General features: G+C 39.5%; 1 protein-coding gene across 2 annotated transcripts in view; it reads left to right on the top strand.

Annotated features, from left to right (window-relative positions):
• Positions 1-453: 453 nt before the first annotated feature.
• Positions 454-26,663, top strand: part of Rel (REL proto-oncogene, NF-kB subunit) — a 37,478-nt gene continuing 11,268 nt past the window's right edge. Inside the window, exons 1-5 of one of the 2 annotated variants that reach the window (XM_075944514.1) lie at positions 454-769; positions 10,812-10,954; positions 15,475-15,623; positions 19,229-19,320; positions 22,744-22,884. In XM_075944514.1, coding sequence (XP_075800629.1) covers positions 760-769; positions 10,812-10,954; positions 15,475-15,623; positions 19,229-19,320; positions 22,744-22,884 — 535 coding nt within the window. In that variant the 5' untranslated portion in view covers positions 454-759. The remainder of the gene's footprint in view (positions 770-10,811; positions 10,955-15,474; positions 15,624-19,228; positions 19,321-22,743; positions 22,885-26,663) is intronic. The other variant, XM_075944515.1, reaches the window with a different exon arrangement.

Below are 26,663 nucleotides of genomic sequence, written 5' to 3'. Positions count from 1 at the left end.
AGGGCACCCGGCCGCGCCGGCCGCGCGCTCAGGCGCGGGGGCGGAGATTTGCATGTGCGAAATCGGGAAGAGGGGGGAACCACCGCTCGAAAACCCCGGGCGGACCTCGGGTGGCCGAGAAGCTAGCCCGCCGCCCCGCCCCGCCCGCCCCCGTCCGCGCGACGTCACGGACACGCCCCCTCGGTCCCCGGGCTTTAAGCCGCGCTCTGAAGGCCACCGGAGGAGGGGGATTTCTCAGGGGCCGGCGGCTTCTCACGCGCGGAGACGTCACCGCGCGCCCCCGGAGCTTCTCGCGCGAGCGCGCAGGCCGCCCGCCGCAGCTCCGCCGGGGACGGGGAAGCGCGCGCGCCCGGCGCGAGGCCACGCCCCCTCCCCCGCCCCGAGTAGGCGGTGGCGCGAGTGACGCAAGCAGCGGGAAATCCCCTTTCCGCCAGGCGGTCCGCCCCGCCCCCTGCCCCTGCCGCGGCATCCTGGCAGGGCGACGCCAGGACACGGGTGACCCGAGCGCGAAGATTCAGGGGTGGGAAGGTGTGAGCCGCAAACCCAGAGGGGCCGGGAAAGAAGAGGAAGCCCGGGGGTGGTCAGAGGACTGGGGTCCCGGCTGCAGTGGCTGCTTGGCCTCCTGACTGACTAGCCGGCTGGCGGGCTGACGGGCTGACGGGCTGACTCACGGGCGGACAGACGGGCTGACGGACGGACAGACTTGCATCCACTGGCCGGACGCGGGGAGCTGCGGCGGGCGGCGCGCGGAGCCGAGCCATGGCCTCGGGTGAGTACCGGGGCGAGCAGCGGGGCGAGCAGCGGGGCGAGCACCCGCGGGTCCCGGGAAGGAGCTGTCTGGCGGAGGCTCGGTTTGGGGTTGGGACATTCTGCCTTTCAAGTCGTCTCCTCTGGCAGATTGTCAGCAGTTTAAAAAGTTACCTGCTTCGGGGCTTTGCGTGCGAAATCAAAGCGGCGCACTGTAATCTGATCTCCTCGTAACAGCCAGAACCGGCGAAATCCCAGCGACGTGGTTTTTAGGATTCGAGGGGTAAGCACGGTAAAGGAGGGCACAGGAATCTCGCCTTTAAAGACCGGCACTGAGACGCCGCCGTTTTACTTTTTCTGAAAAAGAGGAACCTCCGGACCTCAGGCGAGCTTTCTTTTTTAAGTCTAGTCGTGCCGGTAGCTAATCGCTCTCGGGCTGACAGTTGTACAGAATGTGGCGTGGCTGTAAAAGTCCTCGGTGGCGTTTTAACTCGTTCCAAGTGAAAACACTAGATTTTTCCCCCCTCCGGGCTGAAGGGGTTCCTTGTCTAATTTTCCGTGCCCACCCCCTCTACTTCCAACCCTGCACGAACATTTTGTTAGCAACAAGACGGCGAGACGAGTTTTCGACTGTGCTTTAAAATAACTGGTTCGAGTGGAAATGTGATCGCTTAATGTAAAGGGGAACACGTTTGTAAGGAACGGTGGACAGGACAAGGGAGGGAGCCCAGTATGACAGCCTGCTGTGGGCAAAGCCAGCGAGTGCGTCCAGCCCACCCTGGTGGTGGTGGGCGCTTTCCTGGCCGGGGGAACTAAAGCCACCCCTTTATTCCAGCGGGATGCTGACCCTAATCTTCCCAGTGGGTCACTGAGGAGGAGGCGGCGGACGTCTAGCCAAGAAGAGGAAGTAGAAAGCTAAATGAACTCCTCTAAGAGTTGAGCAGAACTGCCATAACTCCTGCTGTAGGCCCTAAAGGAAACCGGGGTGTTTCACATGACGCTTGATTTCAGTTTGTCTGTGGTTTTCATGAGAAAACAAGTGTAGTTTAAAATATTTCAACTTTCTCTTTACTCATTTAAACGAACCCAGACTTTCAGGTAGAGTCGTAAATTTAACCCGTGTTCAGATTAAAAAGTACAAAGAAGGCTTCAAATATTTAATTAACTCATTGTGATCAGAAAGAGAGTCCGTATGAAAGTTGGAGAGTGGCGGGCTTTGTTAAATAGAGCAGGTTTTGCCCTGTCTACTTAACAGGATTTTATTAATATAGTACATGAATGTAATCCTTGAAATTTTCTCAAGAGAAAAAAATCATTTATTACATAAATTACTGTAAGACAGCTACGATTTTTAAATGTGATACAATTAAAACTTGTCTAAGGAAACATATTTTGTGCTGTTAGAGAAATGATTCCCAAACTTAAAGGCAGAATTTTTTAAAGAAATGGCAAGGATTTAAAAGTTGTGTTTGGGTTGTAGCTCTTGATGGTGGTCTTGCTAAGCTTCTGTCAAGGCCTGGGTTCGATCCTCAGGACTGTCAGGGAAAAAAAAATCAACAAAAAGTAAATAAATCTGTAAGTTGTAGTGTTGCTATCTTCTTACTTTTGCACTAAATGAGACTATTTAAAATAAATTGTGCAATTTAAATGTACTTCACTTATTTGAAATGTCTAGGGAAAACGTAGTTCAAAGGAGTCTGGGTACACTATCAGTTATATAAACATACAGAGTAAAATTGTGAAATGCTTTCAAAATCCCCATTCCATTTGGAATAGTAAGTTAAAAGCAACAACATTTGCTCAATTTATCACTAATCTAGAGTCTTTTTGTAATATGGTATTGAAACCTTGAGAAGTATTCTTACTGATTACCAAGCATTTAAGACCATTTGTGCATTTGTCTCCGGATGTCATATGTAAATAGGTCTGTGTAATTGAATAGGCGGTGCCTATAATGTAAAAGTGTCATAGATCACAATCTCATAAGCAAAATTATATAAATGCCACAAGTAGACGGGATTTTATATGATGATTCTAATTATTGTTCTGGTAAATTAGCAAATTATGACTTCCTAGCTAGCCATTAGGCTGTTTTTCATTGCCCTTTTAAAAATACTGTGCCGTCATTCTAGCCTTTTGTTGTGATTAATTATAGCAGGCAAAGTTATTATTCTTGTGATTCTATTCTATTTATTCTTAGATGCTTTATGCCCATATTTAAAATTTCTCATTATTTCATAAAAAGAACAAAAACAAAGTGGGGGGCACAGTTACTTTGTGTGGCACGTACGGTGGTTACTAATGATTAATACATTCATCTTTAGTGAAATGTGCTTTAAACTTTAGAAAGTTTGGTTTAGTCACCCTTTTAGTATGACTGCGGTATCACATAACAGGAAGTACAGAAAGAAAGTATTTTTGTGATCGTACTAGTCACCAGCTTTTTGTATGTGAATTTCAAGATAACCTTTTTTTTTTTCTCTAATAGAAGTGAATGTAACTGAGACAGCTTACACTCTAATAGTAGAGCTGGAAGTCAGGAGTGGTTAGCTAGAACAAATGCCTGCCTTTCACAAATACAGTTATTTCAGAAATAAAACACATGAAAAAGAGATAAAGCTGTTATCAAAATTAGTGATGTATATTAAGAGACTGGGTGGAGAAAATGATAAGGGGGCACAGACATAATTAGGAACATGGGATATCTGTGTGGTCTCTTTCTCAAATACAATTTAAGGGACTCAATAATTTTGATCTCAGTCTTCTCCCATCTGTGTCCTCTGCATAATTGTGTTTATGAGCACATGATCTGAGTATTGCAAAGGAGGATATATTTACCCAAAAGTAATTATTCATTTGAAATTTGTATTTAACTGAATCGCTTGTATTTTTAAGTCTGAAATCTTAATAGAGATGACTTGGTACTGCCATGTATTTTTTTTTTTATTCTAGGAAAGACTTTATTTTCAGCAGGTAAAAAAAACTTTAGAACTGTTTTGTTTTTTTTCTTCTGTACCCGCAGCAGTGAAATCTTACTGCAAAAACTTCACTTTGATTTGCCTTGTGGTGCATACGTTAGTCGAATACACCTGTTGAATTCTTCCTCATTGAAAGTCAGTTGGTTATATTAAATTTTATACATACACAAGACACACACACACACACACGGAGAGAGAGAGAGATGTTGGTTTTGTTTTTCAGATATCCTGTAACTCAGGATAGCTATGTAGCTATGGCAACTTTAAACTCTTGATTCTCCTGCCTCAGCCTCCTGAATGCTAGGATTTCAGGTGTGAGTGACCAGGTCTGTCTTGAACTAGCTTTGATAGACCTGTCTGGAGGAAAAATGAGAACTCTTGGTTTTTTTCCAGAATTAATAGCGGTGCTGTTTGGGAGTGTGGGGTCCCTAGCTGTTTCCTCCTAGGATTTCTGTGGGAGAGCAGCGCTCTGGTCAGCTCTTCCCAACTCTGGTTAGAATGGCCGTCGTTTGTGTCCTGGATTGTAAATAATAAGGTGCTGAAAGTTGTTCAGAATAAGACTTTGTTGAAAAGAAGCAATCTAAAGCTATCTTTAGAGTGTCTTCTTGGTTACAGCTGAATGAGCTTTTCTTGTTTGGTGGGAGAGAAAAAGGAGTGGCAGCTAGCCTTATTTGTTTTGCCTGCTTTATCCATGATCCTGTCTGAATGTGGATCTGAACTCTGGGTTTCTTCTCTGAATAACTTGCATTGTTTTTGTCACTTCTTTGTGTTGTAGGGCGCTTGGTCTTCAGAGCATTTAGACTAATTTGGAAGACTTTTTTCAGAAATCTGGGCTTTCCTCTTGAAGGGCTACATTTCTCTTCAGATCTCTCTGAGGCTAGGGGATGACTTATGGTTTGGAAAAGCTACCTAGGTGGTTACTGAAGTACAGACCAGGACAAACTTTGCTCCAGGGACGGACTACTTTGAATCTAAATATTTGCCTTCTGTTCTTAAGATAGCTATATTGATTTTAGATGATAGGTTATAGCCATATCTGTTTATGCTTAAATGCTTTTTTCTTGTCACATAAGTGAAATAAGTAATATTATTCAAAAGCTTGGTTGTAATTACGTCTCAGTCAGTTTGATGACTCTTGGCTTTTGTTTGTTCTTTCAACAAGAAAATCTCATGGAACATTTTCACTCTTTATCATTCTTTTCATATCCCTTTTGTGGTCACAGACTCAGAAGACATCCATTTGGTAGTCAGATTTGTTAGTTTCTTGGATTACGATTTCTTCACTGATATATTTTTTAAAATTGTTAGTGTGTCTATATGTGTGTATGACAGGGCATAGTGCTACATTCCTTTAATCCTGCATTTGGGAGGTAGAGGCAGGCTCTGAATTCAAGGCCAATTTGGTCTATTAAGTGAGTTCCAAGCCAGTTACACCATGAAGTGAGATTATCTCAAAAGATAAATAAACAAAAATAATAGAATAGTAATCTTTTCCTCACAATTTTATATTATTTTGAAATTTAGTTTTATCACCTCTAAAATGAGATAACATCAGTTCTCTTTATGAAGATTAAAGTCAACAGGATCAGTGAGAAATACCTATGTATATATTTTCACTAGTATATGTAATTAACTTATTCTCATTGTGCACTTAATTCTGGCTTCTAATTCTAACAATAATATTTCAATAATAAAATTGTTTAATAATAATTAATAATATAATTGTTAATATTCTAACAATAATAATATACCTATTTTATATATAATTCTGAAGGCTGATCTATTTCTAATGTGTCAGTGTAATTTCTTTTTAATTTTAAAATCTCATACTTGAATTAGTAAATAGAAATTAGTACATTAGTAAAAGGAAACATATAGTAAAAAGAAAAGTAAATAGGCTCAAAGAGCATTCCTTTTGCCTAAGTGTCCTTGAAATCTTAATTATATTGCAAGCATTTTAGCTGTACTTCAAAAGTTGTTCTAGCCATTTTTAGAATTTACAATGTAATTCAAAATATATGGTTCAGTCCTCACTTTACACTGTCCTGGTTTAAAAAAATTAAATTGTTTAGAAACAATTTTGAAAACATTTCTGTGCTTTTAAAAACTGTAGTGACTTTCAGTAATCTTAGTTGAGAGTATTTATTTTCCCTAAGGTTCCCTGATCTATAATATTCCGTTCTTCCATTTTTCATCTTCAAGAGGAATGGCATTGAAAAGCAGTACTGAGGAAGGACGTGATTGGCTCATTGCACTGCTACACAGACAGTCTCATCGCTAGGAGGGACTTAAAAGTCATAGATACAGTTAGATGAAAATATGAGCAGACATGAGGAAGCATGAGGGTGTAGTCATTCTCGTGCCTACAAAGCACTACTTTTTTCAGTTATGGAAGAATCTAATAAGGAGGAACTGATTCATCCGTGATACAGTCCTTTAGTTTTTGAATAACTGACACCAAGGAACTTTGGAATTTTAATCTCCCAACAGATGTTAATGTAAGGCATTAATGAGTAATGCAATTTCTGCCATTCAGTAACTTGAAGTAAAGCATGTAGCTGTATTTCAATAACAAAGCTAGGTGTGGTGACAGAAATCTATAATACTGGTACTTGGAAGGTATAGCATCTAGAAGATCAGAAGTGCAAGGAAAGCCTCACGCTACACATTGAGTTACTTGAGATCCTGTCCCAAAAAAGGGAAGATATAGCTCAGTTGGTAGAGTGACTGCCCAGGATTTGAGAGTCCTGGTTATACAAAGCCTTGTGATAGTGGAGCCTGTAATTTATTTCAACACTTGTTCAAGGCCAGTTTAGGCTACAAAACAATTTAGAGGCCTGCCCTAAGATGAGACCCTGGCTCAGAAAATAAAGAACACAGTAGTTAACCTCGCCTAACCTAATGTTCTTTGGAATAATTGCTGTAAACAAAAATACTATGATTGTTAGCTTACAGCAGTTTCTCAACTGTGAGGTCACCTATCAGGCATCCTGCATATCAGATATTAAATTTACATTACGGTTCATAATTGTAGCAAAATTACAGTTATGAAGTAGCAATGAAATAATTTTATGGTCTGGGGATCACCATAACATGAGGAACTGTATTAAAAGATCACAGCAGTAAGTGGTGGAGGCACACGCCTTTAATCTCAGTTCTTGGGAGGCAGAGGTGGATCTCTGTAAATTCAAGGCCAGCATAGTCTGTGAGTTCCAGGACAGGCTCCAAAGCTGTACAGAGAAACCCTGTCTCTAAAAAACAAAACAAAACAAACAAAATGATCGCAGCATTTGGAAGGTTGAGAACTACTATTTACAGGAAGGGAAAGTTATTTCCAACTGGGGGAATGTATTTAAATTAGACTGTAACTTCTGAAACTTGGCTTTTAAGTGAGGCTTGTTATCAATGAAGAGGTTTTTTTTATTGTTGTTGTTTCATTGGTTTTTGGTTTTTTGAGACAGGGTTTCTCAGTGCCACTCTGGCTGTCCTGTAATTCACTCTGTAGACCTGGCTGGCCTCAAACTCTGAGATCCACCTACATCTGTGCTGGGATTAAAGGAGTGCACACCACCACCCAGCTCAGTGAAGAGTTTCTACAAGAGGAAAAATAAGTATAAATGCATGATATCACATGACAATATTTAGGCAGTTCTTTACTACTTCAAGATAATCTTTTCAACAACTAATTTTATGTTCCTTTGTATTTCATAATTTCATAACTTGTGCAACTTGTTTTCGATGACCCTACCATGTTTTTATATTTCTTCAAACAAGTTAACGGGTACTGTTGATCATGTAATTCTGTATCAATTTCCTACCAAGACACCTCTTAAAAAGTAGTGAGCTGAGATTTATTTGACCTTCTAGTTCAACCACATAAATTCTTTAAGATGCCATTGAAAAAATAATATTGAATATAACATAACTGAAGAGAAATGTACATTCTCCAGTAGTCCTATAAGAAGCCAAGGTATGAAATATTTTAAATTGAGAGATAAATTGTTTAAAAATACAATGATGTACAAATTGTGAAATAGTCAATATTCATTTGCTTATATTTTCAGTAACTATTATAAACTTGGTTGAATTACAATCAAGTTTCCTCTCTTTCTCTCGCTCATGTTCATATGCAGAGGGGTGTGTGTGTGTGTGTTCAGGTGTGTGTGTACATCAGAGACTAATCTTGGTGTTAGTTAACCTCGGTTCTCCAGGAGTTGTTCACCTTGTTCTTTGAGACAGGGTGTTCACTGGTACCTTGTACCTAACCATTAGGCTAGGTTGACTAACCAGTGAACCCCAAGGTTCCTCCTGTCTTCTCCTCTCCAAGACTGGGCTTACAGGTGTATGCTACCATGCCTGACTTTTTATGTGGATGCTGAGGATTCGATTATGGTCTTGCCCTTGAATGGCAAACACTTTTCTGACTGAGCTGTCTCCCCATCCCCTAGTCACCAGCGATTGATTTGTCTTTGATGTTTAGGTTCCAAACTACTGTCAGGTTTTATTTTTTAAATAATCTTTTATTCTTATAATAGCCATGTTTCAGACATACCCACATTGTTGCTCATATGACAGTACTCCACACTTACCTATGTTTTCATTTTAATTATCTGTAATATTATCGTTTATTTGTAATTAACTGTAGTAAAAATATTAAAAGGAAAATTCCATACATAAATAAAAACTTTTTTTTTTTTTGGTTTTTCGAGACAGGGTTTCTCTGTGGCTTTGGAGCCTGTCCTGGAACTAGCTCTGTAGACCAGGCTGGTCTCGAACTCACAGAGATCCACCTGCCTCTGCCTCCCAAGTGCTGGGATTAAAGGTGTGCGCCACCATCGCCCGGCTAAATAAAAACTTTTAAGTAACTCATTATAGTAGTTAGTCATAATTGCTCTGTTTTATTGTTGCTAATCTCTCATATGTATGTATATAGGAGAAAATCATGTGTGTGTGTATATATATATGTAAGTGGTCTTTAAGCTGATTATTTTCTCTCTTTTCTTCAGTCTATCCACTACCATCAGAATTCTTATTCTACAATACTAAACTGATCTTGTTATTTCCCTGAATAAAAGCATTGATTCCTTTCCACATATAGAATGAAATCCAGTTCTTAGACTTTCCGTTCTCTCTAAGAGTGGAATTGTACTCCACTTCTGTTGGTGATTAATACACCTTGTATAGACAATTACTTCCCTTTTCTAGAATGTCTTTTTACTTTTGTTTTGTTACATTTTTCCCTCTTAAACTGCTAGATTCCTCTTTTGTTCTTATTATAATTTTCTGCAGAATTTTGTTAGTACTTCCCCCCCTTTGTACACTAACTGTGATGTTTGCCTCACAGCTGAACATGAGATCCTTTAGGTAGCAGTTGTGATGTGGTAAGAAAGCATCGAAAGCAATAGTAGTACCATTTATTGGCTACCTCTTGGAGGTGTGATACTTGGAAAGAATTTAGCACATATTTTACAGAGTATTTTAATAATAAGATATAATTAACACAGGGTCTTGCCAGACTCTTGCTGGACCTTTGTTTTGTTTGGGGAATAGCACTCAGGAGACAGAGCAGGAGGATCACTGCAAGTTCATGGTCAGTTGGGTCTACATAATAAATTCTAGAAGGAAAAGAATGGTGGTATAGACCTTGTTCCATACTATATTTTAAAGATCTATTGTTTCACTGTTTCTCAGGATTGTTTGCATTCTAATAGGATAAGCCTTAGTGAAATGGATTTGTGATTTGGGGAATTCATAATTTAAAATAAAAACATATTGGTACCTACACTAACTTGTAGACACAGTAGTCTTTTTTGACCTTTTATTTCCATTACTTCGCTAATAAAAAAAGGATGAAGATGCTTATATTTTTAGGTTTTATTGATATACAATTAATTAGTTATAAGGTAATAATTATATATAAACTTTTATTTTTTTAAATAAGATCTCTTTATAACCAAGACTGTTGTTATGCTTGACTATTATCCTCTATTTAAACCTAAACTTCAGGTTAGGACCCCAAAAATGGACTTTGTGGGGAGTCACTGGATCTTTTTGTCCACCCTGACTGGCCTGAAACTCACTATATAGATCAGACTGGTCTTGAACTCACAGAGATCAGCCTTTCTTTGCTTTTGAAATTGCAAAGATTAAAAGCCTGTCCTACCACTCTTGGAAATTAAATAAATAAATAAATGTGTGTGTGTGTGTGTGTGTGTGTGTGTGTACATCTTAATCAACACAAAATAAACATAAACATGTCCACCATCCTCCAGGCCTTCTCATCTCCTGGTTTTAAACAAATAGTGATCACCTTTATTTCATTCTAGATTGACTTACATATTCTAGAGTTTCATATAATTGGATCATATGGTATGTGCTTGTTTTAGATTGCTTCTTCCACTCAACACACTTACTTGATAGTTGTGTGTATCAGTATTTTATCCTGAGGGTGCATATTTTTAATTATATTTGTTATGAAAAGTAATTTTTTTTTACCCACATTATAGGTTACATTTTGGAGGAGGTTCAGGTGGAACTGATGTGAAAATTTAGTTGAGCCTGTGTAAAATCACTTCTGAGACTTGTTTTAGTATATTATGTACAGATTCTTTGGTACTCCAGACTTGTGTGCACAAAAATTTAAGTGCATTTTAATTTTCAATGAGTGTCCTTTCATGTACTTAGAGTCTAATTCAAAATAAAGCAGGTAAGTACATTTTACTCAATCTTGGAGTATACTGTACTCTGGAATACTATCTCCTTCACTTTTCTTGGGAAGTTGGGTGAAAACCCTTCTAATTTGGCCTCATATGGGTAGTAACTCTAAAGTGGTTGCCTCAAACTTAATACTGCCGTTAGTTACAGGTATCAAGCCGTAAGGCACTAATCAATTGTGTGTTAATACTACTAGGAGCTCAGTTTGTGGAGGGAAAAGATATCCTCCTCACGTCATCTTTGATGACTACATTTGAAACTTGTTATCTTTGCTTTGTTGTATTGTTTTTTTTTTAAACCCAAGTCATTAAAAAATCCATTATATTGCTATTATAATCTCACTCATTGCTATGTCCCTTTTAAAACTTTCAGGTGCATATAATCCATATGTAGAAATAATTGAGCAGCCAAGGCAAAGGGGAATGCGCTTTAGATACAAGTGTGAAGGGCGCTCAGCAGGCAGCATTCCTGGGGAGCACAGCACGGACAACAACCGGACATATCCGTCTATCCAGGTAACAGGCCCTTCCTCAGCGTCTCACTTCCAGCGGATCGTATTTCACTATGACAATTGAATTAAACACTCAGTTTCTTTTTTGGTTATGGTTTTGTTTCGAGACAGGGTTTCTCTGTGCAGTCCTAGCTGTCCTGGAGCTCACTCTGTAGACCAGGATGTCCACCGGCTTCTGCCTCCCCAGTGCTGGGATTAAAGGGCTGCACCACCAGCGCCCAATGGAAGGCTCAGTTTCTTAACAGTTACCTCCATGGTCTTTTACTCCCACCCCATTTTTGTTTGTTTGTACTTGCTTGCATTAACTAGGCGTGTAGGGAGATCTCTTAGATGTGCACACTCTTTCCTGCTGTAGTTCGTGTATTAATGTAACTGCAGCGATTCCCGGTGCTTACTATATTCAGACACCTTTGGATCTGATCCCTCCTGTAAGCATGAAGCTTTTAGTAAGGAAAAGGCATTCTCTATATATGGTGGTGAGGGGGAATTATGGTATATGCTAAACATGGATTTGGAAACTCTAATTTTTTTTCAATCTTTTAGTTTCAGAGCTATTAATAAGGAAAACTTTCCCCCTCTTTTTTCCTTACCTTTATAGCACATCTCCAGTACTCTTGAGTTATCATCTAAATTATCACTTTTTTCTCTGTATATTTAAAGTGTGTATGTATATAAATGTAGGCACTCGTGCCTCAGTGCCCATGTGGACGTCAGGACAGGCGTGGGTAGGTTGGTGCTTTTCTTCCACGTTTATGAGGCAGGGCATCTCTGTTGTTTTCTCACGCAATATATCCAGTGTCCTCCTGCTTCTGCTTCCCATCTCCTGACAGCAGAGTTGGTATCACAGGTGCTCAAGCTCCTGGTCTCTATCTTTTTTTGATAGACAGTACTGAGGATTGAACCTAGAATGCTAGGCAAGTGTTCTACCACTGAGGTAGATTCCTAGCCTGTGAAAGTAGTTTTTGACTGAAAATGAATTTGGCAAATGTACCATATTTATAAGGTATGTTTATATGTCTTATTTATAAATTATATTTACTTGCCTTTTAATTTTTATAATTTATTTGCTCATGTTTGATGTTTTGAAACAAAATTTCACTAGACTAGGCTTGCCCCAAACTTGTAGTGCTATTCCCTCTTGCCTCTGCTTCCTTCACACTGGGAATATAGGCATGCGCAATCATGCCTAGGTGCTTTTTATCACTTAAATTCCAATTAAAAAGCTTAATAGTGAGTTGATGGGGTAGCACATGCCTATAATCCAAGCATTTGGGAGGCAAAGACAAGTAGATCTTTAGTTTGAGGACTGCCCAGACTGTATAAGAAGTTCCAAGCCAATGTGGACTGTTTTTGTTTGTTTGTTTTTTGTTTTGTCAAGACAGGGTTTCTCTGTATCTTTGGATCCTGTCCTAGAACTTGTAGACCAGGCTGGCCTTGAACTCACAGAGATCCACCTGCTTCCGCTTCCTGAGAGCTGGGATTGAAGGCTCGCACCACCATCACCTGGCTCCAATGTGGACTTTTTAAACAAGACCTTGTCTCAACAAATAAATAAAAACAAAGTTAGTAACTAGTCAGGGGCAGTATCACCCACTGTGGGGAGGCTGTGGTAGGAGGATTACTTGGGTCCAGAGACTAGTGTGGATAAAAGTAAGACATTATCTCAAAATTGAATTTGAAAAATGGTTCTTAATCTTTCATGATTAGATCTGAAATCACTTCTTTGTAACTAGCTTATTTACAGTTTATTTTATTGAACCTAAGGAGAATTACAAAGTTAAAACAATAAGTCCATTGTCAAGTTATGTATTGATTTCCAAATTTCTCTTCTTTTTGTTTTAACTGATACGTAGATGCTGGAATTAAACATATTAATGGACTGTCATGTAATATCTGATACATATATACATCATGTAATTCTTAAATCAGGTTAAACATACTTAACTCCTCAAACATTTATCATCCTTGTGGAAACATTCCAAGTCCTCTTAGTTTAGTTAAATACACAGTATTTTTGTACATAGTCACCATATTGTACAATAGTGTGCCTAGAGCTTTTTGGTCCCATCTATGGTACAAATTAAATTTTAAAAAGATTTTATTGTTATATGTATATGTGCCTGATACAGATACTGGGATCTGAACTCTGGTCCTATGGAAGACCAGGAAGTGCTCTTCCTTTTGAGCTATCACTTCAGCCCTATGACTTCATGCTTTTAAATGACTTTTTTTTTTTTTGGCAACAGTATGGGTTTGGGTTATCTAAGTTCTTTTAAGTATTCAAATGGAAGAGATGTAGTAAAAAGTTAACTTAAAAATTCTATTCTTCCAATCTTGTGAGTCATTTCAGCTCCTCTTTTTAAAAAAAATGTTCCTAAATTTTATTTATGAATTCATACAAACATTGCAGACAGTGTGTCTTGACCCTCATTCCCCACTCCTCTTCGTTCTAGTTAACCTGGAAGTAGCACAGGCATTTCAGAGTTATTTCTGCTGTTAGCGATGATGTGCAGCCATACAAGACCAGTCCTGGAGAGTGGTCTTCTTCAGAGATTTTTTCTTATGAGATATTTCAAGTGTCGTTTGGAAGAAGGCAGTGATCTCACTCCTGCTCCTTTTGATGGCCACAACCCCTCCGTCAAGATGTCCAGCTTTCCCTCTCGCCTCGAATAGCAACATTCACGATGCTGTCATCTGTAGGGTGGGCGCAGTCAAGGGCGAATTTCAAAACCTGCTGCCCCCCCCTTTGCCACAAGCTCTTTTTCATGGTCCATCTGTCCTCAGAGTACCATGTTTTTGTTGTTTGTTTTTTAATTCTTGAACATTTTTAGACTCTCTCCCTCTGCCCCCCCCTCTGTGCACGCGCACACACGTGTCAAGGTCAGAGGACAGCCTTCAGGGCAGTGCTCTCGTGTACTGTGTGAGATCCAGAGACTGCACTTCTTGATGGCAAATGCTTTTACCTAGAGCACCATCTAACCAGCCCTTAGTTCTTCTTAAATCATATTACTTTATACATCAAAATTATGTTTATGATTTGTGTCTTTTCTGCTCCAGCAGGTTCTAAACACTTTACAGCTTGAATTTTTTCTCCATCAGCCTATTTTGTAGTTTTAGCAATTGTGAGTGGATATGATCAGTATACACTGTATAAGTAAATGTATGAAACTTTCAAAGAAAAAATATAAAACAGACAGGCACAGTGGTACATGTCTTTAATCTCAGAATTTGGGAGGCAAAGGCAGGCGGGTCATATTTCTTTGCTATTATTTTCAGTGTGGCTTAAATATGTTTTTCGAGGCATATTTATGGTATGACAGTGTAACCAAAAGCAAAGCACTGAAAAGCTAACTTCTAAGCATGTCCTTGTGCTCTGTGACCCACTCCTCTAAAAAAAAAAAAATCAACTTTCCAGGCTGTGTTGGTGCACACCAGCACTTGGTAGGCAGAGGCAGGCGAATCTCTGAGTTTGAGGCCAGCCTGGTCTACAGAGTGAGTTGCAGGACAGCCAGGGCTACACAGAGAAACCCTGTTTGAAAAAACCCTGTTTCTTGAAAACAAATGAGAGAGAGACAGAGAGAGAGAGGAAAAGGTATCAACTTATTTGATTTATTTAGGATTTTGGATTTTGACACAGATCTCATATAGCTCAAGTGGGCCTCAAACTCATCATGTAGCTGAGGAAACCTTGAACTTCTGAAAATTGTTGTCTCTTCCTGTTGACTGTGGTTAATGTGGTTCTGGGAATCAAACCCAGGGCCTTGTGCACGCTAGGCAAGCATTCTACCAACTGAGCTACGTCCCCAATACAGTTTACCTGTTTTGTGTTTGGTTTTTCAAGACAGAGTTTCTCTTTGTAGCCTTGGCTGTCCTGGAAGTCACTCTGTAGACCAGATTGACCCTGAACTCACAGAGATCAGCCTGCCTCTGCCTCCCGAGTTCTGGGATTAACGGTATACACCACAATGACCAGCATGCTTACTGGTTTTGGTTTGGTTTTTCGAGACAAGGTTTCTCTGTAGCTATGGAACCTGTCCTGGAACTAGCTCTTGTAGACCAGGGTGGCCTTGAACTCATAGAGATACACCGGCTTCTGCCTCCCGAGTGCTGGGACTAAAGGTGTGTGCCGCCACCACCTGGCCTGGTTTTAAAAGGGAAAAAAAGTAACCAGATGATAAAACTAGATGAAATTAGGGCAGAAAGAACATTTCAGGAGAGTTGAAAGATGGTTTTCCATGCTGGTATTCTCTGAAAACTTTAATCTCAAATAAGCTGCTGAATATTTGAACTTTATTCAGTGCTGACTTCATTATATACTTGATTTTAGTGGATCATCTTTTTATATTTGTTTGCTTTTAAAACAGGGTATTGTTGCTTGTAGCCCTAGCTGGCACTGAATTTGTGCCAGTCCTCTTTCAGCCTTCCAAGTGCTGGGGTTACTGGCATATGCCACAGCATACCATCTGGCAGCTCTCTTCTTAACAAGATATACTTACGGGTTGTACAATTAATTTCCCCTTTCAGATTATGAACTATTATGGAAAAGGAAAAGTGAGAATTACGTTGGTAACAAAGAATGACCCATATAAACCTCATCCTCATGATTTAGTTGGAAAAGACTGCAGAGATGGCTACTATGAAGCAGAATTTGGACCAGAACGCAGACCTCTGTTGTAAGTATGCCGTCACAGAAATCTTTGCAGTAGGACAAGAGTAGCATTAGTTTTTAGCAAAATTAATTTCATATTTAATTTACTATAGCTTGCATTTAAATTTTTAATTTTATTTTTCATCTGTAGGGGTACATGCATGGGCCATGGGGTGCATGTGGAGGTCTGAGTTGGTCCAGCTTGTGAAGCTGGTTCTTTCCTCTGCCATGAGAACTCTGAGGATTGAACTTAGGTCACCAGGTGTAGTTGCAGGTGCCTTTACCCCCTGAGCCATCTCACCAACCCGATATTTAAGTTTTTGTTTTTACCATTGGCGTTAGAATTGTCCTTTCAATAGGCAGAACTACTTCCTTGAGAGTTGGAGGTTTAGACAGCTCATGTAACCCAGGCTGGACTCAAACTTGCTATGTAGAGTGAGTTTGAACTTATCTTCCTGCCTCCAGCTCCCAAATCCTGGGTTTGCAGGTAACACCACCATGTCTGGCTCAGCTGGAGTACTTATTTTAAAAATTTGTATGTTCTTCTTAGTGTTTCAAGATAGGGTTTATATAGGCCAGGCGGCCTTCCAGAGGACCCAGACACTGAGAGTCCAGGGTGAGGTTAGCCATAAAGTACCACATCAGTTTGTGCAGACTGAGCTCAAGACAGACTGCTGCCGTGTTAGGCTAGCAGTCTGACAACCAAGCTGTACGTCTGCCACTCCTTATCTCATCGGTTTGGGCTGTTTGGAGACAGAATCTCACTGTGTAGCTCAGCCTAGCTTCCAGCTTGTGGTGATCCTCCTGCCTCAACCTCCAGAGTACTGGTTATAAGTAAGCATGTGTTACCATATTTGGATAGATGTTCGTCTTTATAATTATTGAAAGTAAAGAAAGCTTTTTATGTTGTGATATATTTCTACATTCTGCATAATCTATGAAAATTTTGAGGCCAACCTGGAAGGCATTGTTTCAAAAAAAGTTCCTCATTAATAGTAATAACACAAAACACAAAAAGCCCAACTAATGCACATTTGACAAGCAATACTACTGCCTGTATTACTTGAACTTCCACCCAGCGTTTTAAACTTTCAACTGTTTGTGTCTTGAAAGACAAACTTGTTTTAGTTTGCAGTTTCTTAGCTGTCCTTCCATATGGCCTCTGTTTTCATCTCCGTCACACTCTAGTGCCTCCAATTTATTCTTTCTGGTATTTCAAGACAGGGCTTCTCAGTGTAGCCCTTGCTGTCCTTGAACTCAGAGATCTGCCTGCCTCTGCCTCTGCCTCTGGAACTAAAGGATTGCACCTCTAATCTTACATTGCAGTCATGAGAGTATTCTTTAGTTGGCCTGCGTACAGTGCCCTTTCATAGGCCTCCTCATGATCTGTTCCTTTTGTCTTCCTAGTGCAGTCCATACTGTCCCTTCCCACAGGAAGCCTGCCTGCCCCCCTGAATTGATCCTGTTATACACTCCTTCCCATAGAGTATGTTTACTTTCATAAAACCTGTTATGATTCAGTTGAGTGGTTTTGCATATGATTATTTAGTAGTTCAGCAGACTTGAGCTAGCAGGTTGTTTTTTTTTTTTCTGTAAATGGCTAGTCGTACCATGGACTTTACAAACCTTTCAGACTCTATGTCTGTCCTACTCCACCCCGCTATTTCAGGAAAGCAGTCACAAATGATACATGAGTGTATGGGCATGTTTGAGTTTCAATACAAACTTCACTTGCAAAAACAGCACTATGCTGAATTGGCCCATGAATTAGAGTTTGTCAATCCCCCATTCCCAACACTAAGGTTCCCTGAAGGGAGAAATTGTACATCTCCATTCCTTTCTAGAGTTTTAATGCACAGTTGAAACTCCAAAATATGTTGAGTGACTATGAAGGGATACATGGGAGAATGAACCAAATACCCTAATGATTCTTGGTTTCCTTAACACGGAAGTGTTTTGCCTTGTTCCCTTCTTTTCTCTTTCTGCTAGTGTTGGGGTTGATTCCAGAGTGTCATGAGCTAGACAAGGGCTACACTGTTGAGTTAATGCCTAGCTCTTGGAGTTTTGAAACCCCCCATTACCTTTAATATTCTGTGCATGAGCAGTGTGATTATTCAGATGAGACAAAAGCAAGTAGTATATATTAGGGTGAAGAATTCTTTAAAACCCTTTGTTAGAGAAAAAAACTAAAAAACACAATAAGAATCTCTCAAAGATTCTTTTTGAGAAGGAATTATTTAGTTACAGGATTTCAAGAAAGGATTGAGAATTCATAGCTTATTTATTTTTGTTATTGGAGGTGGAGGAAGGAAATGTCAGTTATTTTAGGAGCTGGTGAAGTCACAGGTGTGTGAGTGCCGAGCATGAAGCATGAACACAAAGGCGGCACGGATGTGGAGGAGAGTGAGCCAGGTAGCTGCAAGAGCCAAGTGAAATGGGAAGAAAAGGCGGCGTTCTTATCATTGAGTTTTGCTTCCTTATTCACACCCACCCATCTCGAATGATGTCATGGTTTTTCCATGTGGGAACAAGTATGACTGGGTGGTGGCAGGGGAGTTCCCCCCACCATCATCTGTATTACACATATGCAAATGAATAATATTTGTAGCTATTGAGAAGTTTTCCATAAGTGACCTTCTGAATGTGTTAAATAGTGTTAGTATTAAACCTCTCTAATTAAAAAAAAACATTTCACTCCTATAACATGGCATAAAGTGTATTCTGTAATCTATGACAGAACTTGAGGTCAGCCTGGAGTACACAGCAAGACACTCCAGCTGCTCACTGTGATTTGATGTAGTCGATGACAGAGCCTTTAGCGATGAGCTAGAGAGAGAGCATAAACGAACAGAAGAATCAGACATAAGAAGGCTAGCCAGGTTCTCATCAAAGTGAGAGCTGTACATAAGGGGGCACAGTTGCCTCTCTGCCCAAGTGCTGTCAAGACTCCAAAATGTTCACAAAGCCAGGAATACTGATGTTCTTCTCTAGTTACTTGACTTTTAAGTTCCATAATATATACAGATTTTTTTTAAATTCAGTAACCAATCCTATAAAATCTTTAATAAATATAGGTTATAGGAGTAAATCATGCCTTCATATTTCAGGGTCTGGCTGTCTTTGCACCTCTTGATACACAAGTTTTAGTGAATTGATCATGAATTTGTTTGGAATGTGAAATTTTGCTTTTCGGTGTTCTTTTTTTTAATGTTTATCTACCTTGGTACATTTGACTAGGCATATTGGTAAAATATAATTATAAAATAGTATATTTGAAAGTGAAATAGTACTATGTATACTTTTTTGGTTTGGTCTTTTGCGACAGCGTTTCCCACGGTCTAGGCTAACCCTCAAACTCTTAGGTAGCTGAGGATGATCTGTATGCCTCCATTTCCCCAGCGCTGTGATTAAAGGCAAACGTTGCCATGCACACTGTTTGTATATTAGCAGTTCTCTTAGACAGTTCTACTTTTTGTTACTCTTGTAACTTTATTATCAAAATCAGAAACAGGATCCATGTCCTAGTAGCTGGATTTGACCAGAAGGTGACTTCTCAATGTTGACTGTGTTTGACTTCTGTCATATTTTTAACCGTGATGTGATTTTGAAAGTTTCATTTTTTGTTCTTAGTTTTCAGAATTTGGGTATTCGGTGTGTAAAGAAAAAAGAAGTGAAAGACGCTATTATTTTAAGAATAAGTGCAGGAATCAATCCTTTCAATGGTAAGTATTTTGTTACAATTTCTACTATTTGAATATCGATGGACTGTGATTTCTCTTTACATTGTAATTCTACTTGTTGACTTGTATTTGTACCCAAGGAATCAAGTGTATTTAAGTAGACAGTGTCTTTGTTTTTTAAAAGGAGGCCTCCCCTTCCCCTTTCTTATTGTTTATTTTGACATAAGTTCTCCCTTTGTAGCTCAGATGGGTCTATTACTACACATTGCAGAGTGACCTTGAACTCCCAGCAATCCTCCCTCCCTCATCAGCCTACCAAGTGCTTGGATTATAAATTTGAGCCACCGTGCCTGGCTAAAACAAACAAAAGAAAAACTAAAACCTGCTGCAGGTGTTTTGATTCTCTGAATATGCTTATTCCTTATGCCACTCCTGCAAGGAGCAGCACTTGCTTCTCTTTCTGAGTGCTGAATAGGCTATCCATGCTCTCCTCCCTCCCCCCACAGTTGTTTCCCAGTAGGAATCTCATAAGGCCTTGCTGACTTGAAATGCTATTTCGCTGAGGCTGGCCTTGTCCCTGCCTCTGCCTCTCTGCCTCCCAAGTTCTGCCATTACAGACCTGCAGCACCATACCTGGCCACTCAAAATATTGTTTAGACTTCTTTAGATTTTTAAGTATGAATGTTTTGCCTGCCTGTATGTATATGTACCATGTGTGTGCCTGGTACCCTTGAAGGTCAGAAGAGGGCACTGGATCCTCTGGAACTTGAGTTGCAGATGGATATGAGTCACCATGTGGGTTCTGGGAATCAAACCCAGGTCCTCTGCAACAAGTACTCTTAAACACTAAGGTGTCTCTCTAAACCTTCAAAATATTTTTGTGATATGTTTTTGTATTGGCAAAATATATCTTGCCATTTATTTAGCACATTTTATTGGCAATAGCATTTACTAGCCATTTTATTTTTAAGTTATTGTTCGGGGACAAGGGCTTACCACATAACACATGCCTATCCAAGAATGGCTTGAATTTTTTGATCCTCCTGCCTCCACCTCCCAGTACTGGGACCATCATCACACTTGGCTTATGCATTGTTGGGGATGACTCAAGGTTTCTTTGAGTGCTAAACAAGCCCTTCACCGACCCTAAGCATTTATTCTTTATGACACTATTTGGGTATGGCATCTAGTACCTTGTAGCGTTCTGTATTGTTCAATAGATAAATGTTTGCTGAAGTGGATGCAGTTATACTTACTTTAAAAAGTCTTCATTCTAAAGCCTTGTGTAGCTACGTACATAGTTTTGTTGGTCTAGGCGTGGTAGAGCACACATGTATTTCAAGCTGCTTGAGACTGCATCCTCAAACGCACTGTGTAGCTGAGAAGAACCTTGTATTCTGTCTGAGCCTTTAGTCACTCATTAACTGAAGACGTGTAATAAATACCTATTATCTGTAAGCTCTTATCTTCGGTGTTCAATGAAACATAAAGATGCAGCACACCATTCTGAGCTCATAGCACTTTGCCTAGTAGGGTAGCAGCAGCACGTGGGAGTGGTGGTCATGGGAGATGAGAACCCAAGGCAGAGCTAGTGCTGCACTGATTCAGAGAGAAGGGTGTTTCTTCTCATCCAGAACGAGACTTAGACTTTGTAGGACAGTAGTTCAGGAATGGAGATATGGCTCTAGAAGTGAGTGCTTCCTGCCTAAGCACAAAGACCTGAGTGTAATCCTAGTGCCCATTTGAAAACCGTCAACACTAAGGAGGTGACTACAGGGGATGTCTGGGGCTGGAGGGTCAGTGAAAGACCTCATCTCAAAACATAAAGTGAAGACAACCAAGTAAGACACCTGGTCTTGCTCTCTGTCCCCTGTAAAGAAGATCTCGTCTTTACACACACACACAAAGTAGTTCTTAGCTGGGTTTTCAGCCTTTACTCTGGATCCATATCACTTATGACTCCTGGTTGGCAGTCGTTTTTAGCCGTGCTGTGCCAGAGATGAGAAACATGGTTTAAAACCATGTTAGTTTTATGTAACTGTTCTGCATTCTAAAAATAGCGTTTTGGTGCCCCCTTTTTTCTTACGTACGGGAGAAGGGTGCAGTGGTATGGAGGTTAAGGACAGCCTCAGATGTTGTTCTGAAACAGGGCTTCTCACTGGCTTAGAGCTCGGCAGTCTGCCAGGGCTCGCTGTCTGCCTTCCCATATAAGCCTTGTAACAGCCTGGCTTTACATGGGCTTTGGAGTAGAACTCAGGACCTTGTGCTTGCAAGGCGGGCACCTTACCAACAGAACTGTCTCTCTCAGCCCCACTCTGACTTTCTAGTGAGGCAGCCATGTTTTTATAGACTCACATGTTAGGCTTGAGAATGCAGATACTGGAATAAATTTCAGTGTCAGGTTTGGCAGTATGAAACAGTGAGAACTTGTTTCAGTAAACAAAAAGAAGCCAGTTGTGGTGGTCCATCTGCCTGCCTCTGCCTCCCAAGTGCTGAGATTAAAGACATGGGCCACCTTTTCTGGCAGCATATATGGCTACCCATTAATTTTAAGAAATAAATTTTTATTGGTTGTTCCCTATAAGACTGTGGAATTTGGCTAATTGTTTTTCGCGTTTAGTATTTTAATTTTAGTACTAATGTACTTTCTGAGTAAAATTTTCATGTATTTTAACAAAATTCATGCTTTTAAAATATGGTATATATTAGTAACAATTTATTGCTATAGAGTTGAAATATTATTTCAAATGAAGCAATATTTTGTTTTAGAAATAGGTTTCTTTTCAAAAATCAATATAAACAAACTGTTGTTGTACTGTTTTCTATGACAAGTTGTTATATCTTTTCAGAACTATAAAAATGTCCTTTGTACTTTTTGTTTGTTTTTAAGCAAATCTGACTTACACATAAAATGTCTTAAGTAAGCCTACACCATCTGGTACCTTCCACACATCTCAGCTCTAACGTGTTGGTGTACAGTTAGCATGACCCTTTGCTTCAAATTCCCTCCCCACCATTTAGCTGTGAAACTTTGGGAAATTATCTCCTCGCTTTAAAATCAGTGTCTTTCCTGTAGAAACAGGGATGACCGTGATTCTTGCTAGATTTAGAAGGTAATTGCAGACTGGGCCAATGACCATGGTTAACAAAGAATGCCTATTTCCTGTTGCCTACAACTTGCCTCCAGAATTAAGACTTTTGATTTATGCTGTCAGTTTGTGATTCTACCCTAAGGTGCAGGCATAGTTCCTAGCGTAGTTCCTCCCTGAACAGGGCTATATGTGTCACGTACTGTTAGACAGTAATGGTGTGATATGAAAGCCATTCTTGAGCGTGTGGGCCATCCTAGTCCTGTGCGGGTTTAGGTGCTCTTAGGGTTACTGGATGTTGTGGGCAGAGAGAAAGACAAGAGGATTTTGTGTGTGTAACTATTCTGCATTCTAAAGCTTCTGTTGTACTGTTCAGTCCCTGAACAGCAGCTGCTGGACATCGAGGACTGTGACCTAAATGTGGTGAGACTGTGTTTTCAAGTCTTCCTTCTTGATGAACATGGCAATGTGACAGCTGCTCTCCCGCCCATTGTTTCTAACCCGATTTATGACAACCGTGAGTGCTTTAATTTACTTATGTCTGTAATCTTAGCTTGTTTTATTTCCTTAATTGTTAAAACAAGGAGTATGTTAGGTGGGTATGGTGGCTCGTGTCTGTAATTTTAGCAATCAGAAGGCTGAGACAGGAAGATAAAATTTGAAGACTTTATGGGCTATACAGTGAGACCTTGTTTCAATAAACAAAAAGAAGCCAGGTGTGGTGATCCATCTGCCTGCCTTTGCTTCCCAAGTGCTGGGATTAAAGGCATGAGCCACATTTTCTGGCAACATATATGGTTACCTATTAATTTTAAGAAATCATTACCCAGTTAAAGGGTATTTGGCTAATTTCCTTCTTGTCTTCTTGTGAACAAATTATACTGAAATAAATATATTTATGTGTGCATTTTAAAGACATATATCTATCATCTGTCATATCTATGTGTGTATGTTCATGTGTATGTGGAGTTCAGAAGAAAATTTGCAGGACTTCTCTGCTTCCACCCTGGAATCAAACTCAAGTTGTCAGGCTTGGCAGCACCACCATTACCCACTTAACTATCTCTTTGGTTTATGAATATTCATATATTATGCAAATATTTCTGGCATTTGTTTTCAGAAGTATAAATATTGACAAGACTGTATCAGAGGATATCGAAGTTTATTTGAAAAAAATATAGAACTCCTCCAAAATGTTTTGTACACTCACCAGTGGTGTATGCTACACCTATTTTGCATGTAGAATACTGGTCCATAGAGTATAGAAGTAGATTATTCATATCAGAGATCCTTGGGTGTCTTGAAGGACTACTATAATAATATTGGGCAGAAAAATGAAAATTGCATTGCCCTACGGGTGTAGCTAATGATGTAAAAAGACTAGTCATGGTGTGCCCTTATCAAAAATTGGGAGGCAGAGTCAGGAGAATTGCTCAGATTCAAAGCTCAGCTAGCCTAGTGTACATAGCTTCAAAAAAACAAGAGACTGTATCTCAAAGGAGGTGGAAATCCAGGACTAGCAAGCACCTAAGATTGTCCTACGACCTCCACACATGTGCCATGGCACACGCTTACCTGTGCTCACACACGTCTACACCCAGACATACTTCAACAACACACATAAAAATATTCAGTTTCCTTTATCTATGTATTAAGATTTTTATCTATTCTCTAAATTATTTTCCTCTAATTTTTCCCCTTACAACATAATAAATATACTTCTACTGGCTAGTTTTATGCCAACTTGACACAAGCTAGAGCCATCGGAGAGCCTCTATTGAGAAATTGTCTTCATAAAATCTGGCTGTAGGCAGGCATGTTGGGAGTTTTCTTAATTAGTGACTCATGGAGGAGGGCCCATTCTATTGTGGGTGGAGCCAATCCGAGGCTGGTAGTTTTAGGTTCTATAAGAAAACAGGCTGAGCAAGCCAGTAGGCAGCACCCCTCTATGACCTTTTGTAGCATAAATAATAAAAACACAGTGACAGATTTTGGGGTTCAACTCGAAGGTCAGAAAAGCAAAGCAGCTAAGACACTAGAGAGCTCTTACCACTATGAAATCTTCAGACTGAAAGAGAGTGAGTTCCTTTCTCACCCTACCTTATATTCCTCTCTAGTGCTGGAAGTAAAGGTGTACACCACCACCAAGCAGCCTCTATGGCTAACTAGTCTGGCTGCTGGGATTAAAGGTGTGTGCCACCACTGCCGGGCCTGTATGGCTGACTAGTGTGGCTGTTTTGTGTTCTGGTCTTCAGGCAAGCTTTATTTATTAAAAGACAAATGAAATATCACTACATTTCCCTTTTCTTGTCTAAAGTAAAAAGAAGACTATAACTAATATAAGGAAACTATATATAGTAAGTGCAGTAACTATGTACAATATATTCAGGCAGTAAATACACCTTACAATGTCTTGTCCATTTGCATTTGACAAATTCAGAGAAAATACTCCATGTCTACCTTATCTTGGTGAGTCCAAAGTCCTGCACCTAATTTACTTTCTATCATAACTTGCTTTCTGCATCTGGTAAACAAAGAAAACTATAATTATCTAGTCTTCAGCTCTCTCATAAAACCAAGAAGGAAATAATATTAATCGAGTAAGCAGAAAGTGTGAGCAAGTGACTTCCAAAAAAATGTGAGAAATGACAGAAACAGTTAGCTGCCTGGACAGTCACCCAAAGTTCCTCTGCAATATTGGGGTAAAATCTTCAGCCTACATACAGGCCTATTATATCCGACAGACTTTTCAGTGAAGCACAATATTCTGAACGGTTGTCCCTTCTTGTCTTGACAATGTCTGGCAGTCACTTTTTTTTGTGTCCTGCTTGTCCAATTAGGACAGCATGCAGTCAGCAGTCAAAGCAGGAACATTTTCTTGCCCAGGGACTTACTTTTGCCACAAACAAAGTAAACTCCGTGTGGAGTTTCTTTGATGTCCATTATCTTCTCTGAAGTAGAATGGTGATGCAGGAGCAGACATGTCTCATTGTCATAAAAAAAGAACCTATGTTATTAAAACATCTTAAATGCCATATTCGGTAGATCTCTGAAATGTTTGAAGATGACCTGTCTAAAATACATCTTCATTTAACCTTGAAAATATACCTGATATGACTACAAGTTCCATTATAATAGGTGATTAACTATTAACCTGCATTTCCTTATTATCCTAAACAGTTGGTAATAATAATTTTCAAGGATTATAAATTTTCATTACATTTTTAAATGAGATGTATAGGTACAATAGCTTGAACAAGAGTAGGAAATGTATGTACAGTATGTTCTAACAAAATTAACCTCAAATTTGTATCAATATACAAAATGTGTATACAATATACAAAAATCCAATCCAAGGTAAAACATTTAAAACTAGTAGTTGCTTTTTAAAAGTAGATTCAATAATCTATCTTTTTTTCTTATCATATCTATAACCTCTATTTTTCTTTTCAGAATAGATTCAAATAGACTTTTTTATCGTATCTATATCCCCTTTTTTCTTTTCAGAGTAGATTTAATAATCTACCCTTTTATCCTATCAAATCTATAGCCCCCTTTTTTCTGTTCAAAACAAGAACTCTGAATCTAACCTCCTTTGTTCAAATTTTCTCCTGACTGTAACCAATAAGTACCCCTCATAAATTATGAAAAATATCCATAACCCATTAAACAACCAAAAACCACCCACACCATCTCTATGAAATGTGAGCATCGTATTCTTAAATTTACTTCCTGCTGTCTGGGGGGGGGGGGAGGCAATAATATCTTTAGGAGATCCTGAAAAGAAAATTTTGGGTCAATTCTCAAGTCTTGGGAGAGGTAGTTGTATCATTTGTTGTCCAATTTCATTGTAGTCCAATGGGAAAGTGTAGGACTTGTCTCAAGTCCTGGCTAGAGTAGTCTTTTAGGCTGGATTATCTCAGCTAGTCGCCTTGAAATTGTTCAGAGCAGTTTGTAGTCAAAACCAATCTTTAGGTGGTGTTTTTCAGCTTAGTGGTGTTATCATAGTCCTGGAGGAATCATCATTGAGAGGGTCCATCCTCCTTATGGAGACTCCAAAGGTTACTGTTAGGCATGCTCATTGTTCACTGTAGAAAACTAATAGAGACTCGAACCTGAAATCATCTACAGAAAGGCAGATGAAACCTTTATCCATAATTAGTTAGTACTCTGAATGACCATTAATGTCATGAAAAAAACGTTTAGATTAATCTTACAAATTTTGTACCTTAAGAAAAGCTGTTAATGAGTTATTATAAACCGAAGAATTATGAGATTAGTAGCAATATAATAGTC

This window comes from Microtus pennsylvanicus, chromosome 12, assembly GCF_037038515.1.
Source record: "Microtus pennsylvanicus isolate mMicPen1 chromosome 12, mMicPen1.hap1, whole genome shotgun sequence".
Taxonomy (NCBI): Eukaryota; Metazoa; Chordata; class Mammalia; order Rodentia; family Cricetidae; genus Microtus; species Microtus pennsylvanicus.
The sequence above is the reverse complement of the archived record's forward strand: the minus strand, read 5'-3'. Positions and strand labels throughout refer to the sequence as shown.